We start from the raw sequence: 14,946 nt of genomic DNA on the forward strand, positions 1-14,946 counted from the left end.
CTTGCTGGGCTTTAACTCCATGCTACTGGCTGGCTTAGCACAGCCTACTCCTAAAATAACCGTTGGGCAGGGGTGAGCCCATCCCAGGGGGCCCATAAGGAAGCAGATAATGTTGTGTACAACCCACCATACACCTGTGCAAACAATAAAATTCCCATCCACCCACAAATCAGAGGAACACAAATAAATGGAGGCCGTTATCCCCAAAGTCAATGGCCTGATTGCTTTGTCCTCTTCCACCTCCATCCCCCACCATGCTGATGAGTCTGCCCTCTTGTCAGTCTCTCTGGGAAGGTCTCACCCTGTCCCCAGTCTCTTTGCAGCACTGTATCAGATACTTACACACCACAAACTTTCACTGTCAAATCAGGATTCAGGACTGAGACACTTTTTGGTGCATTGACCACAACTTCAAACTTTGGTAGCACTAGTGTGGGAGGAAAAAGGCACATTAGCTCCTAGGCGAGAAATGGACCCTCCCAATTGTTTAGTTACTAACAACACACAGCAGGCAGGAACTAGAGTGCTCTGAATTGGGTTGGTGAAAGAGACCAAGAAAATGATCTAACACTTGGGGATCATGGTGAAAATGTTCCACTAGCTATCAGTAAACCCGACATAGACAAGTAATGATTTGCTCTGGGGTGCTACTTAAGGAACGATAAGCCATGAAACAAGCAGTGTTTAGACTCCTCACGGTGTGCTGAGAAAGCTAGTGAATGCTGCTAGGATAGAGGTTAGTTCCTGGTGCCAACCTTTAATCTTTGTAACTTAAGTTTCATAACTTGCCTAGGAGAAGTTTTATCACAGCCTGCACCTAGAGGAGATGTTTAACTTCTGTTCTTTGGCTTTTTACTATTTGTTTCTTCTCTCTAGTTCTCAGATGGCACATTTATTGAAGGCAACTAGTGTCAGAATGTCTCTGGGAACAAAAAAGGGGGAGAAACAGAAGACAAGTGGAGTTCAGTGGCTGAAAGATACCTAGAGACATATAGCATACGCTGCAGTCACGTAATGCGATTGCAGCCCGTGTAGATCAAAGCTAGCCGGAGTAGCAATCGCAGTGAAGCCTCAGCAGCGCAGAGGTAGTTGCCTGGGTTAGCCACACCCATCCAAGACCCTGGGTCCATACTCTAGCAGCTGCAGCCCCTACTGCCATGGCTTCGCTGCTCCTGTTACACAAGCAGGCTTTGATCTAGCTAGCTCAGATATGTCTACACAGGCTGCAATCACACTTCCTGAGTGCAGAATGAACAGTCCAAAAGAGGGACTCATGCACGGCTGCAGTCTTGGTCCAAAGAGCTGGCAAACTGGGGTCAGTATCTTTGGCAGGTTGAGTATGGTGCATTAAGTGTATCTCTTGTGAGAGACATCCCCAATGCAAAAACCTTAGCTCCTAACAACACAGACTTGGGGTTGTTCAAAATGCAAACCCTGGATCTAGATGGATTTCTGGATTCTGCAAACAGACTTGGTCTTTGGAGTGGGTTGAACCAAAAGCCAGAGCAGAACACCCTGGAATTCGCAGTGTAACTGGACCACAAGTTCTTGTGCAGAAAAGAGTGCAGGCCTGTTCTGTTGAGTCATCCCAGGCTCAGGCATTCAAACCTTGTATGAAAATCCAGGATAATTTCTGGTGGCTCTAGTTTGGTTGAGAATGTCCCTCTGGGCCAGAATGAACTAAGAAGAAGTGGTCCTAGAGACAAATGCATCTAGATAGTCTTATGTGTAGTGGTGGGGAGGAGCCCGTGGCCGTGGTACAGGTAGGTACCAATGACATAGGGAAGGGTAGGAGAGACGTCCTGGAGGCCAAATTTAGGCTGCTAGGAAGCAGACTGAAATCCAGGACTCTATGGGAGCATTCTCAGCAATGCTACCAGTTCCACACGCAGGGCCAGGTAGGCAGGCAGAGCTTCAGAGTCTCAATGCGTGGATGAGCGATGGTGTAGAGAGGAGGGGTTTAGATTTATTAGGAACTGGGAAAACTTTTGGGATGGGGGAGCCTGTACAGGAAGGATGGGCTCCACCTAAACCAAAGTGGATCCAGACTGCTGGCACTTGACATTAAAAAGGTTGCAGAGCAGTTTTTAAAACTAAGAGATGGGGGAAAGCCGATTGCTGCAGAGGCGCACATGGATTGGACAGAGACTTATCTTAGAGGAGAGTCTATTGATGGAGATTCTCTAGGTTTTAGTCAGGAGGAGGGGATGAAAGAGGATAAAGTATGGGCCAGATCAGACGAGAAACATTCACATAAAGAATCTGACACATCAGAAAAGGACAGACAAATAAACAGTGACAAGTTTTTAAAGTGCTTGTACACAAATGCTAGAAGTCTAAATAATAAGATGGGTGAACTAGAGTGCCTCATGTTAAAGGAGGATATTGATATAATAAGCATCACAGAAACCTAGTGGAGTGAGGACAAATCAATGGGACACAATCATTCCAGGATACAAAATATATCGGAAGAACAGAAGAGGGCATAGGGGTGGGGAGGGGGAAGAGGCACTATATGTGAAAGTAAAAGTAGAATCAAAACTAAATAAAAACCTTAAATGAATCCACATGTTCCACAGAATCTTTATGGATAGTAATTCCATGCTCTAATAAGAATATAACAGTCGGGATCGATTACCGACCACCTGACCAGCACAGTGATAGTGACGATGAAATGCAAAAGGGAGATTAGAGAGGCTATCAAAATAAAAAACTCAATAATAGTGGGGGATTTCAATTATCCCCATGTTGACTGGGTACATGTCGCCTCAGGACAAAATTTCTCGATACTTTAAATGACCGTTTCTTGGAGCAGCTGGTACAGGAACCCACAAGGGGAGAGGCAACTCTCGATCTAGTCCTGAGTGGAGCACAGGATCTGGTCCAAGAAGTAACTTTAACAGGACCGCTTGGAAATAATGACCATAATATAACAACATTCCTGTGGTGGAAGAACACCTCAACAACCCAACACTGTGGCATTTAATTTCAGAAGGGGAACTATGCAAAAATGAGGAGGTTAGTTAAACAGAAATTAAAAGGTACAGTGACTAGAGTGAAATCCCTGTAAGCTGCATGGACACTTTTCAAAGACACCATAATAGAGGCTCAACTTCAATGTATACCCCAAATTAAAAAACCACAGTAAAAGAACTAAAAAAAAAGAGCCATGGTGGCTTAACAACCATGTAAAAGAAGCAGTGAGAGATAAAAAGGCATCTTTTAAAAAGTGGAAGTCAAATCCTAGTGAGGTAAATAGAAAGGAGCATAAACACTGCCAAATTAAATGTAAAAAATGTAATAAGAAAAGCCAAAAAGGAGTTTGAAGAACATTAGCTTTTGAGGTTTTGGCTAGCTAACAACATTTTTTTTTTTTTTTTTAAGTACATCAGAAGCCGGAAGCCTGCTAAACAGCCAGTGGGGCCCCTGGACGATGGAGATACAAAAGGAGCACTTAAAGACAATAAAGTCATCGCGGAGACACTAAACGAATTATTTGCTTCAGTCTTCACGGCTGAGAATGTTGGGAGATTCCCAAACCTGAGCAGTCTTTTGTAGGTGACAAATCTGAGGAGTTGTCACAAATTGAACTGTCACTAGAGGAGATTTTGGAATTAATTGAGAAACTTAACAGTAACAAGTCACTGGGACCAATGGAATTCACCCAAGAGTTCTGAAAGAACTCAAATGTGAAATTGTGGAACTATTAACTATGGTTTGTAACCTGTCCTTTAAAACAGCTACTGTATCCAAATGACTGGAAGATAGCTAATGTAACACCAGTATTTAAGAAGGGTTCTAGAGGTGATCCTGGCAATTGCAGACCGGTAAGTCTAACGTCAGTACCGGGCAAATTAGTTGAAACAATAGTAAAGAATAAAATTGTCAGACACCTAGAAGAACATAAATTGTTGCACAAAAGTCAACATGGTTTCTGTAAAGGGAGATCATGTCTTACTAATCAATTAGAGTTCTTTGAGAGGGTCAACAAACATGTGGACAAGGGGAATCCAGTGGACATAGTGTACTTAGATTTCCAGAAAGCCTTTGACAAGGTCCCTCACCAAAGGCTCTTACATAAATTAAGTTGTCATGGGATAAGAGGGAAGATTCTTTCATGGATTGAGAACTGGTTAAAAGACAGTGAACAAAGGGTAGGAATAAATGGTAAATTTTCAGAATGGAGTGGGGTAACTAGTGGTATTCCCCAAGGGTCAGTCCTAGGACCAGTCCTATTCAACTTATTCATAAATGATCTGGAGAAAGGGGTAAACAGTGAGGTAGCAAAGTTTACAGATGATACTAAACTGCTCAAGATAGTTAAGACCAAAGCAGACTGTGAAGAACTTCAAAAAGGTCTCACAAAACTAAAAGATTGGGCAACAAAATGGCAAATGAAATGTAATGTGGATAAATGTAAAGTCATGCACATTGGAAAAAATAACCCCAACTATAAATACAATATGATGGGGGGCTAATTTAGCTACAACTAATCAGGAGAAAGATCTTGGAGTCATTGTGGATAGTTCTCTGAAGACGTCCACACAGCGTGCAGCGGCAGTCAAAAAAGCAAACGGGACGTTAGGAATCATTAAAAAAAAGGATAGAGAATAAGATGGAGAATATCTTATTGCCCTTATATAAATCCATGGTACGCCCACATCTTGAATACTGCGTACAGATATGGTCCCCTCATCTCAAAAAAAGATATACTGGCATTAGAAAAGGTTCAGAAAAGGGCAACTAAAACGATTAGGGGTTTGGAATGGGTCCCGTATGAGGAGAGATTGAAGAGGCGAGGACTTTTCAGCTTGGAAAAGAGGAGTCTAAGTGGGGATATGATAGAAGTATATAAAATCATGAGTGGTGTGGAGAAAGTGAATAAGGAAAACTTATTTACTTGTTCCCATAATAAAAAGAACAAGGGGCCATGAAATGAAATTAATGAGTAGCAGGTTTAAAAGAAATGAAAGGAAGTTCTTCTTCACACAGCGCACAGTCAACCTGTGGAACTCCTTGCCCGAGGAGGTTGTGAAGGCTAGGACTATAACAGGGTTTAAAAGAGAACTGGATAAATTCATGGAGGTTTAGTCCATTAATGGCTATTAGCCAGCATGGGTAAGGAATGGTGTCCCTAGCCTCTGTTTGTCAGAGGGTGGAGATGGATGGCAGGAGAGAGATCACTTGATCATTACCGGTTAGGTTCACTCCCTCTGAGGCACCTGGCATTGGCCACTGTAGGTGGACAGGATGCTGGGCTGGATGGACCTTTAGTTTGACCCAGTATGGCCATTCTTATGTTCAAACCTTAGGAAGAGCCATGCTTGAGGATGAAGTTTAGTCTGACGTTTGGGTCTGCAGGTAACTCAAGAACAAATTTGTCTTATTCTTGAGTTACTTGAAGATCCAAACTGCACAGATGAGGTGAGTCTGGACACCAGCTCAGGTCTCCAGACTCTGCTGAGGACAGGGTAGAGGTCCATTCACAATGGGGTCAGGAGACCCACACATAACAATACACACTTTTTGGGGTGCGGGGGGGGGGGGTTGCAATTTGGGTCTAACTATGACAAATTGGGCCCTGCTCCAACTATTTTTTCCCCCTAGTACAAATAATAGCAACAGCAGGTGTTTACCATATTCCTCCACAGAGAATGAGTGACGAGTGCTAGATCCCGATTTCTTTTCCACAATGATTTGGTAGGTGCCCAGGATTGGCTCTTTGATTAACTGGAATGTGAGCTGGACGATTGCCATCTGAGCTGTCACGTTCAGCCACTGGAAGATCCGGTTGCCCTGAGGATCCTAGGGGACAGAGGGAGCAGGAAGATAGGCACAGACACAGCTAGTTTCTTTTTCTTAAAGAAAACCTGGTGCGTTATTGATCTTCCATCTAGCTGACATCTCCTGCTGACACAGACCTTAATGTTTTGCTACTAGCACATGCAACAGGAATCAAAGACCCAAAGTAAGCTGTTGTCATACCTATATGGGACACTAATCAATGTTGTATGCTGTCTATAGTAAATATCAGAGGGCAAGTCTACACTACAATGCTACAGCTGCAGTGCTGCAGATGCGCTGCTGTAGCATGCCTGGTGAAGATACTCTATGTCAACAGGAGAGTGCTCTCCCGGCAGCATAATTATTCCACTTCTGCGAGAGGCAGAAGCTATGTCAGTGGGAGAGCATCTCCTGCTGACACGGCACCAGTGTGGACAGCGCTTAGCTCAATATAACCTACGTTGCTCGGGGGGAGGGGTGGGGGGAGTGTCTTTTTTCACACCCCTGAGCAACGTAAATTACATCAACTTAAGCAGTATAGAATATCAGGGTTGGACGGGACCTCAGGAGGTCATCTAGCAGGACCAATCCCCAACTAAATCATCCCAGCCAGGGCTTTGTCAAGCCGGGCCTTAAAAACCTCTAAGGAAGGAGATTCCACCACCTCCCTCGGTAACCCATTCCACTGCTTCACCACTCTCCTAGTGAAAAAGTTTTTCCTAATATCCAACCTAGACCTCCCCCACTGCAACTTGAGACCATTGCGTTACTTTAGACCAGCCCTAAGTCTTCTAGTTCTTTCCACCTGAAGAATTTGGTGCATGTTGAATTTAGCTTGACTTTTCCCACACTTCCCCCCGTTTCATAGATTCCAAGGCCAGAAGGGACCACTGTGATAATCTAGCCTGACTTCTGTGTAACACAGACCATAAATTATCCCCAAAATAATTCCTAGAGCATATTTTTTAGACAAACATCCAAACTTGATTTAACAATTGTCAGTTATGGACAATCCACCACAAGACTTCATAAATTGTTCCATTGATTAATTACTCTCACCATTATAAATTTACACCTTATTTCTAGTCTGAATTTGTCTAGCTTCAGCTTCCACCTGCTGGATCATGTTATACCTTTCTCTGCTTGACTGAAGGGCCTATTATTAAATAGCTATTTCCCATGTAGATACTTATAGACTGTAATGAAGTCATCCCTTAATCTTCTCTTTTTGAAGCTAAATAGATTGAGCTATCTGAGGCTATCCTTTAATCATTCTTGTGGCTCTTCTCTGAACCCTCCCCAATTTATCAACATCCTCCTTGAATTATGAGCACCAGAACTGGACACAGTATTCCAGCAACGGTCTCACCAATGCCAAATACAGAGGTAAAATAACCTCTCTACTCCTACTCAAGATTCCCCCGTTTATACATCCAAGGATCTCATTAGCTCTTCTGGCCTCAGCATTGCACTGGGAGGTCATGTTCAGTTGATTATCCAACACAAGTCCCAAATCTTTTTCAGAATCACTGCTTACCAGGATAGAATCCCCTATTGTGTATGTATGGCCTACAGTATTTGTTCCTAGAAGTATACACTTTCATTAGGTTATATTAAAATGCATATTGTTTGTCTGCATCCTGTTAACCAAGACATCCCTGTGAATTAGGGAAGTATTGCTATCCTGTTTCACTGATAGATAAACCCTATGTTCTCCCACCCTGCCCTATATTCCAGAAGGTTCCAGTTTTCCATGCTGTTATGAAGAAGGGGTGGGAGAGGGAAGAAAGATTCCCCCTATCTCATTACACACACAAACCCTTCCCCCCCACCCTGCCCCTCCATTGTCCTAGTTTTCCCCAACTGGAAGGAGAGGGGAGGAGGGAAGAGACAGGGTCAGGAGGGCACTCTACAACCCTATCCCCCTTATTTGGGCTCCCATAGCCTTTTGTTATATCTCATTTTACATTGGTTAAAAGAAAGACTTTCTAGCAATTGCCTTGTGCTTGTTAGTGAACAATGTCAAACTCTGTAATGTTTAAATTTCACTGTATGCAACAACTAATGGCTGCATTTCACAGTACAAGTGAAATCTTGCAGGCACGCCTGCTTGGAAGGGAATTGAAACTTTCTCACTTATTAACAAAAGCACAACATGCCATATAATTTCTAAAATACTTCATGGTCCAAAGCAGCTAGTAATTGCATCCACTATCTCCAATTGTTCCTTGCTTTTCAACAGGGGCAAGTTATGCAAACTATAAACCAAAGCAATTGGAACTCTTGATAGGAAGGAGGGGAAGTAGAAAGACCGTAGGAACAGGACAATTTTAACTATTATTGGGCTGAACTCTGCTTGTAAAGCTGGACTTGCTCCACTGGATTCCATAGAAATACTGGTATCAGAGGGGTAGCTGTGTTAGTCTGGTTCTGTAAAAGCGGCAACGAGTCCTCTGGTACCTTATAGACTAACAGACGTACTGGAGCATAAGCTTTTGTGGGTGAATACCCACTTTGTCAGATGCATGTGCATTTCTACTAGTGGATCTGAGAGCAGAATGTGGCCAGTTAAGTATATCACACACACACTCAGGATTTCACCTTTATACGTGGCACATTTTAAAAAGCAAGTCTCTTACCTGAATGGTGATCAAGGGATACTGAAAGAGAGACCAGGAAAAGAGATTGTAAGTGTTTGAGGAAACAATAATAGTTGTTTCAGCATTGAATAAATAACAATTTTAAAAACTATTTTAGATATTAAGGGCCCAAATCTACAGTGAGTATTCAAGCAAGATTTTCACTGAGTTCAGTAGGAATTTTACCTGAGTAAGAACCACAAGGTTTGACCCTAAATGCTGAAGATAACATATTTTTAAAAAGAGGAGATGAGGGCATAAGACACCCTGGGACAGATTCTGATCTCACGTGTACTGGTGCAAACCAGGAGCAGTACAGTTACTGTTACAATGCTGTACCTAAGATCAGAATCAGGCATCCTGTCGGTCTCATCCATCCATCCTCTCAGATTATCTAGCACCTTTCAACAGGGCAAAGTCCTGCTCTCTCCTGCACAGGTAGGGGGTGAGAATAAGGTGCAGGAAGCCTATTTTCCTCAGCCGAGAAGCCAGCCAGGACCCCTCCATGTGTTGCAGTAAGTATCATATCCCCAGGACAGATAGTCTGTTGTTGGCAGTATCTAGATTCTCTCCCCTTGCAGATGGCGAGTGAGCCTGTAGCCACTGGCGGCACATGCTAAATGGGAACAGTCGGAGTGGGCCAAGTGAAATTGCTTGTTGGAGCAGTAAAGATCACCTCGCAGTGCAAGGCAAAGACTCTCCTTGAAGCCCCTTGCCCAGCAGTAGCAGGAGGGCTCTTGTGCCAGGCACACATCTGCCTACACGCTAGTGCTGCTCTGTGTGGCTGCTGCATGTAAGGGCCGGACTTTGTACGTGCAGTGTTAAGGTTCCAGTTCAAACTAATATTTCTTCTTCGGTTTCTGCAGAAATTCAGCTCCAATTCTGTCCCAGACAAGTGTGTATTTAGAGGTTGGACTGGGGCTGATGAGGTGACACCCACCAATTTACCATCCAGGTGGGGCTCCTGGATAATTCCGGTCTCTGGTCACACTCACCATCTCCTGAACAGGCATAAAATGTGTATCGAGAGCGACAACTCGAAACAGCACTGAAAAGACATGGGCAAGAGATCAACGTTAGCTCGCCTCTATCTTCTGAGCTCCAGTTTGGTCCATAGCCCCACTTCAGCTGGTTTTCCAGCACTCCCCCTTTGAAAAAGGAACAGGTAAATCGCAGATAGGATCTGTACCCACAGCGAAGAGGGTTCCAGCTCCATCCTCTCATGCGAGAGACTTTCCATGGTATACCCTTCCATGGGACTGAATTCCCTGAGCTGGCCTAACAGCAGGGAATGCTTTTCTCTAGAGGTTTGTCTAGCCTACTGAAGGAAAGGGAGTGTGGTCCGAAGGAATAGGAACTGGGTTGGGAACCAGATAACCTGAGTTTTGTTACTGACTCCCTGTGTGGCTTTAGGCAAATCCCCTTTTCATCTCCATTTCTCCACTGTAAAATGTGCCCACCTCCCCCATAGGGGTTTGTCAGCATTAATCTAGTTAATGTCTGCACAGGGCTTTGAGCACATAAAAGTGCAAATGTTATTAAGAAGCAGCCATTTGGGATTAGAGCAGTTTGCCCGATTCAGAAGTGATTCCCCAGTGTCTGCACAGCAGGTAATTCTGTGTGAGGACCTTCCCTCACGGCCTCTCCTACTGGGTGCTCGCCATGTCCTTGAAGCTGGAAAGCCCAGCCATTGTCACAGATATGGAGCTATAGCTAGAAAGCCATTGGGAAGTGCTCTAACCATCTATTCATGGCTACGAGTGCCTGGGAGCCATAACGAGGCAGCAGCAGTGAGAGCAGGGGACAAAGGCAGTGACTGTGAAAAAGGAGTGAATAAAGACTGGGGAGTGAGTTGGGATTTTGACAGTCACCCACCAGATGCTGTCCTGTGTCTGAGGGTGGCTTCCTCAGCTCCGCTGCAGACATTAGCAATGATTTTACTGTAAGGTGCTGAGCAGTCAGCCCAAATCCACAACATTATCTGTTCTGACTTGCATTTTGCAGAGCAGTTCGCTCTCTCACTCTAGCTCTGGATATTGGTTCCCAGAGGAAATGACATTAAGTAAAGCAGTATCCACATTCACCTGTCTGTCCTGGCTTGTAGATGGGTTTGTCTGTCTGGACAAAGACGACGCTCTCCACATTCTGAATCGCCACCGACCTCCTCTCTGCCAGCCTGACTGTGGCGCCTTTGGCAGAGAAAGTGATGAAAGCCAAGGGGGAAAAGGTGGCATGAGGAGCCTGGGAGGGATGCAAAATATGAGGGGGAGAATGTTCAGCTTAGACCATTCTCTCCTGGAGCGGTCTACCTGCAGCATGGAGTGTACTATAGATTCACCCCACACCTCTGTTTCAGTGCCAGCTCTGTCTCTTTCTCAGATCTTTACTGCTTCTCTCTTCCCATATCCCTCTCTTCTCTCACAGTGCAGCTCTCCCCTGCCTCCTTTCCCCCTCTCCATTTCGCATTCCTTCCAGCTCTTATTTCTCCCTTAGTCTCCCTCCTCTACTTTACCCTATCCTCTCCCATCACTAACTCTGTAAGATCACTTGTTTGATCATGCACATTTTCCATGATTACTTTTTCTTTCTTTATTAGAATGTAAATTAAAGTCTGTACCATGAATCTGATGCACTGGAAGAAGTAATTTCCTCTCACAGGCTGCTCAAAAATAGTGGTGTTGGAACCACTGTACTCCAGGACGACACTCACAGACACTGACTCTTTGAGGTTGTGGAGCTGCAGGCAGGCCTGATCCGGAGAGCTGCTCTGCAGCACTGACGGCACCATCAGGACATACTGTCTATGGAAATCAAACACCACAAATTAATTCAAGGGACAAGGGAGCAGACAGGAAGAAACGGTTGTTTGGCTGAGGTCAGACAATGGTTATTGAGAAGTAAAGGACTTTTTCATTATAGGTTCAGATATAACATAGGACCCCAGACAGCTCTGCTAATTGCCAGCAATCCCTCACAGCAACTTTGCTATTCCTGGGCTTCCCACACAACTCTGCCGATGCCCCTCAATCCTGCTCTGCAGCCCCCCCATGTTATGAATCCTGGAAGCCCATACCTATCACACCACACCTGGCTATTACTGTTCCCTCTCCTACACATATAAGCTCAGACATTTTAAATTTTGTGGTAGTTTAGCAAGGTGTAAAAAGTGTGTTTTGTGCTCACATGTGAAGCACTCAACCCATTTCATAGAATCATAGAATATCAGGGTTGGAAGAGACCTCGGGAGGTCATCTAGTCCCACCCCCTGCTCAAAGCAGGACCAACCCCAACTAAATCATCCCAGCTAAGTTAGAATTCACCCTAGGCTTCCAGATATAAAAGGTGGGGGCAGCAGCAGTATTTCTAACTGTGCCTCCAAACCCTTCAATAAATGAAGGATTCCCAGCAAACACATATCGTTAGGAAAGAACATGGTATTTCTTACAGTTCAGGAGCATATGCAGCTGTTAGATGAACAGCGAGGGCACTCAGAAAAAACTTCAGCAGCATCTTTGTCCACAGAAACAAGGGAAATGCAAAGATATAATCACCCAAGGGACAGCACGTTCTCTGAGATTTTAATAGCCCTTGGACATTCCTTGCTCAGAGTTACACAGTGAAAGAGCCTGTTCCTCCACTCCTCCCTGACTCCCTTTCTCTCACTTCAGTTGCTGATGGCTTTATAAGCCCAGCAAGGGGTGGGGATCCTAGTCCATCCCACACTTTCCAAGACCCTCCCCAGAACCTATCACAACCCACTCCAGCTCCCTGCCCTCCAAGTTGCATCACTTGTTGCAATTTTCTTATCATCCATGCAAAATGTCTTCAGTGACTTGGCTTGCTTCTAACAATGATGCTTGGCACAGGGAAGCAGGAAATGACCCAAAGCAGAATGAGCCTGTTAAACTAGTTTAAGGCTTGGGTTCCCCCCTGCCCCTTGATTCCGGAGGAATTCACCTACCAGGTTGACAAACTGCTTGCAGTGGATTAACTTTACATGCATATTTTGATGCTTGATCTTTGCTGAAATCAGTGTGCACATTCCTGGAGTAGAAAGTGAACAGAGTAGAGCACGTCTCCCTTGCTTCACCACCATCTTGACTTTGGAATATGATGATGATGAGACTGAAGTATAGGGAAACCAGAGCTAGAAACATATCTAGGTCACTCACACCTAGTCTCTCTCCCTGTTGTAGCCGATGCTGGATGTCTGCTGCAGTCTATTCTCCAAGGCTTTATCTATTACTCAAACAATGTGCTTCCACCAAGTCCCTAGATATCTGCTAGCACTCCTGGATCTCAGTTTTTCCCCAGTCAGGATACAAGTAATGTCAATGGAAGTTACTCAGATCCTGAAAGAGGAAAATAGGGTCCCTGCTCTTTAACTGGAATCCCCTCCTTTTGTTTTGAAAGAGGACACAAAGCCCAACTCTCCCCACCTCACCACACAAAAACAAGAGGCAACACTGGAAAATAGTTGTTTGATGTTTGTGATTCCTGTACTCCAGAGTTATCTTAACAATTGGATTAAACATCATCCGCTTGGAGCCACATTGGCATGGTTTTATCCCTGACCAGCTATAGTGCCAATAAATAAAGCTGCAGAAGACCTGTCTGCTCCCTGCAGCCAGTGCAGGATTGTGCTGTTTCAGAAACAGATCAAGCAGCTCATCCTCAACATTTCACTTTACACAAATTTCTTGGCAAAAGGGTTATTTTCATATTAACAAATTACAAAAATACGCACTTTTGTGTTTTTAGTGCAAAGTCTCTTTTGCAGTTGAATGGCCCCATTGTTGCACAAAAGCACACCCCATTTCACTGAAAATATTTATGGAAATATTTGTGGAAATTGCCCCAGTTGGGAGTTTTTGCTGTTACGTAATACAAGGCCAAGAGGCAGCAGCTGATGTTCAGTCCTTTGCCCTGTCAAACTTTGGAAAGGGAATGGCAGCAAGCGTGGAGTTTTTACTGACCCAGAAGCTCAGAATTACTTTGTGGAGTCAGTTTGCAGCAGACACAGAATTTCAACATTCCTAGCAGCAGAGTAACAGGAAGATTCAGTCTAAAGCCTGAGCTCCTTATAGCTTCCTTTTCCATCATACAATGCTGTATTGTTTCTGATTCCTCTGTTTTCTTGACAAGTTTGGTGTTGGTTGTTAATGTTTGAGTGTTTACTCTTTGTTAAATATGAGTGTTTACCTCTTTGTTAACCTTCATGTAACCCTCTTAGGGTGTGTCTTCACTGCAGCATTAACCCAGGTGTGGGTGGTCACACTACAAAGCCCTACAGCCTACCTGTGTGCTCAGTGGTGCTGCACTCACCCACCTGCATCACTAGGACTCCTAGGGGCACATCCCAGGGTTCTTTGCACTGCAGTGAGCTGAACCACTCTATGACTGTTTCCCAGTGAATTGTGGGTGAACTTGTCTGTCCTATCTGGGCACACAGAAGGAAGGCATTGGAGGACTATCAGCACTGGAGTGGTTTAACCTTTGTCCTTACTACAGAATGGGTAGGTTACCAGCCTGAGTAATATTAGCCTATAGCCCCAGATAGGTCAGATAGCCTGGGTTTAAGGCAACAGTGAACTTGGGTGAGAGGGTTTTGTGTGCAGATGGGGTGTAGGGTTAGGGGAAACACCAAATTCAGAGCTCGGGCTAACTCTGCAGTGAAGACATCCCCATAATCACAGAATCATAGGACTGAAAGGGACCTCGAGAAGTCATCTAGTCCAGTTCCCTGCACTCAAGGCAGGTCTAAGTATTATCTAGACTATCCCTGACAGATGTTTGTCTAACCTGCTCTTAAAAATCTCCAAGGATGGAGACTGAACAACCTGCCTAGGCAATTTATTCCAGTGCTTAACCACCCTGATAGTTAGGAAGTTTTTCCTAATGTCCAACTTAAACCTCCCTTGCTGCAATTCAAGCCCATTGCTTCTTGTCCTATCCTTAGAGGTTGAGGAGAATAATTTTTCTCCCCCCTTCTTGTAACAACTTTTTCTGTACTTGAGAACTGTTATCATGGCTCCCCTCTTCTCTTTTGCAGACTAAACAAACACATTTTTTTCAGTCTTCCCTCATAGGTCATGTTTTCTAGACCTTTAATCATGTTTCTTGCTCTTCTCTGGACTTTCTCCAGCTTGTCCACATAATTCCTGAAATGTGGTGCTCAGAACTGGACACAGTGCTCTAGCTGAGCCCTAATCAGCGCAGAGTAGAGCGGAAGAATTACTTCTTGTGTCTTGCTTACAACACTCCTGCTAATGCATCCCAGAATGATAGCTTTTTTTTGCAACAGTGTTACACTGTTGACTCATATTTAGCTTGTAATACACTATGACCCCCAGATCCCTTTCCTCAGTGCTCCTTTCTAGGCAGTCATTTCCCATTTTGTATTTGGTCAATTTTGTATTTGATTATTCCTTCCTAAGTGGAGTACTTTGCACTTGTCCTTATTGAAGTTCCTCCTATTTACTTCAGGCCATTTCTCCAGTTTATCAAGATCATTTTGAATTCT

The 14,946-nt window shown here is 44.3% G+C and overlaps 1 protein-coding gene across 1 annotated transcript in view; it reads right to left on the bottom strand.

Annotated features, from left to right (window-relative positions):
• Nucleotides 1–11,933, bottom strand: part of LOC141984878 (ovostatin-like) — a 52,286-nt gene extending 40,353 nt beyond the window's left edge. Inside the window, exons 1-7 of the mRNA XM_074948363.1 lie at nt 11,869–11,933; nt 11,041–11,224; nt 10,508–10,664; nt 9,419–9,471; nt 8,424–8,444; nt 5,637–5,805; nt 343–427 (exon numbers count right to left, since the gene is read on the bottom strand). Of these exons, the coding sequence (XP_074804464.1) occupies nt 343–427; nt 5,637–5,805; nt 8,424–8,444; nt 9,419–9,471; nt 10,508–10,664; nt 11,041–11,224; nt 11,869–11,933 (734 nt within the window). The remainder of the gene's footprint in view (nt 1–342; nt 428–5,636; nt 5,806–8,423; nt 8,445–9,418; nt 9,472–10,507; nt 10,665–11,040; nt 11,225–11,868) is intronic.
• Nucleotides 11,934–14,946: the final 3,013 nt, after the last annotated feature.

The sequence above is a fragment of the Natator depressus genome, chromosome 1 (genome assembly GCF_965152275.1).
Source record: "Natator depressus isolate rNatDep1 chromosome 1, rNatDep2.hap1, whole genome shotgun sequence".
Taxonomy (NCBI): Eukaryota; Metazoa; Chordata; order Testudines; family Cheloniidae; genus Natator; species Natator depressus.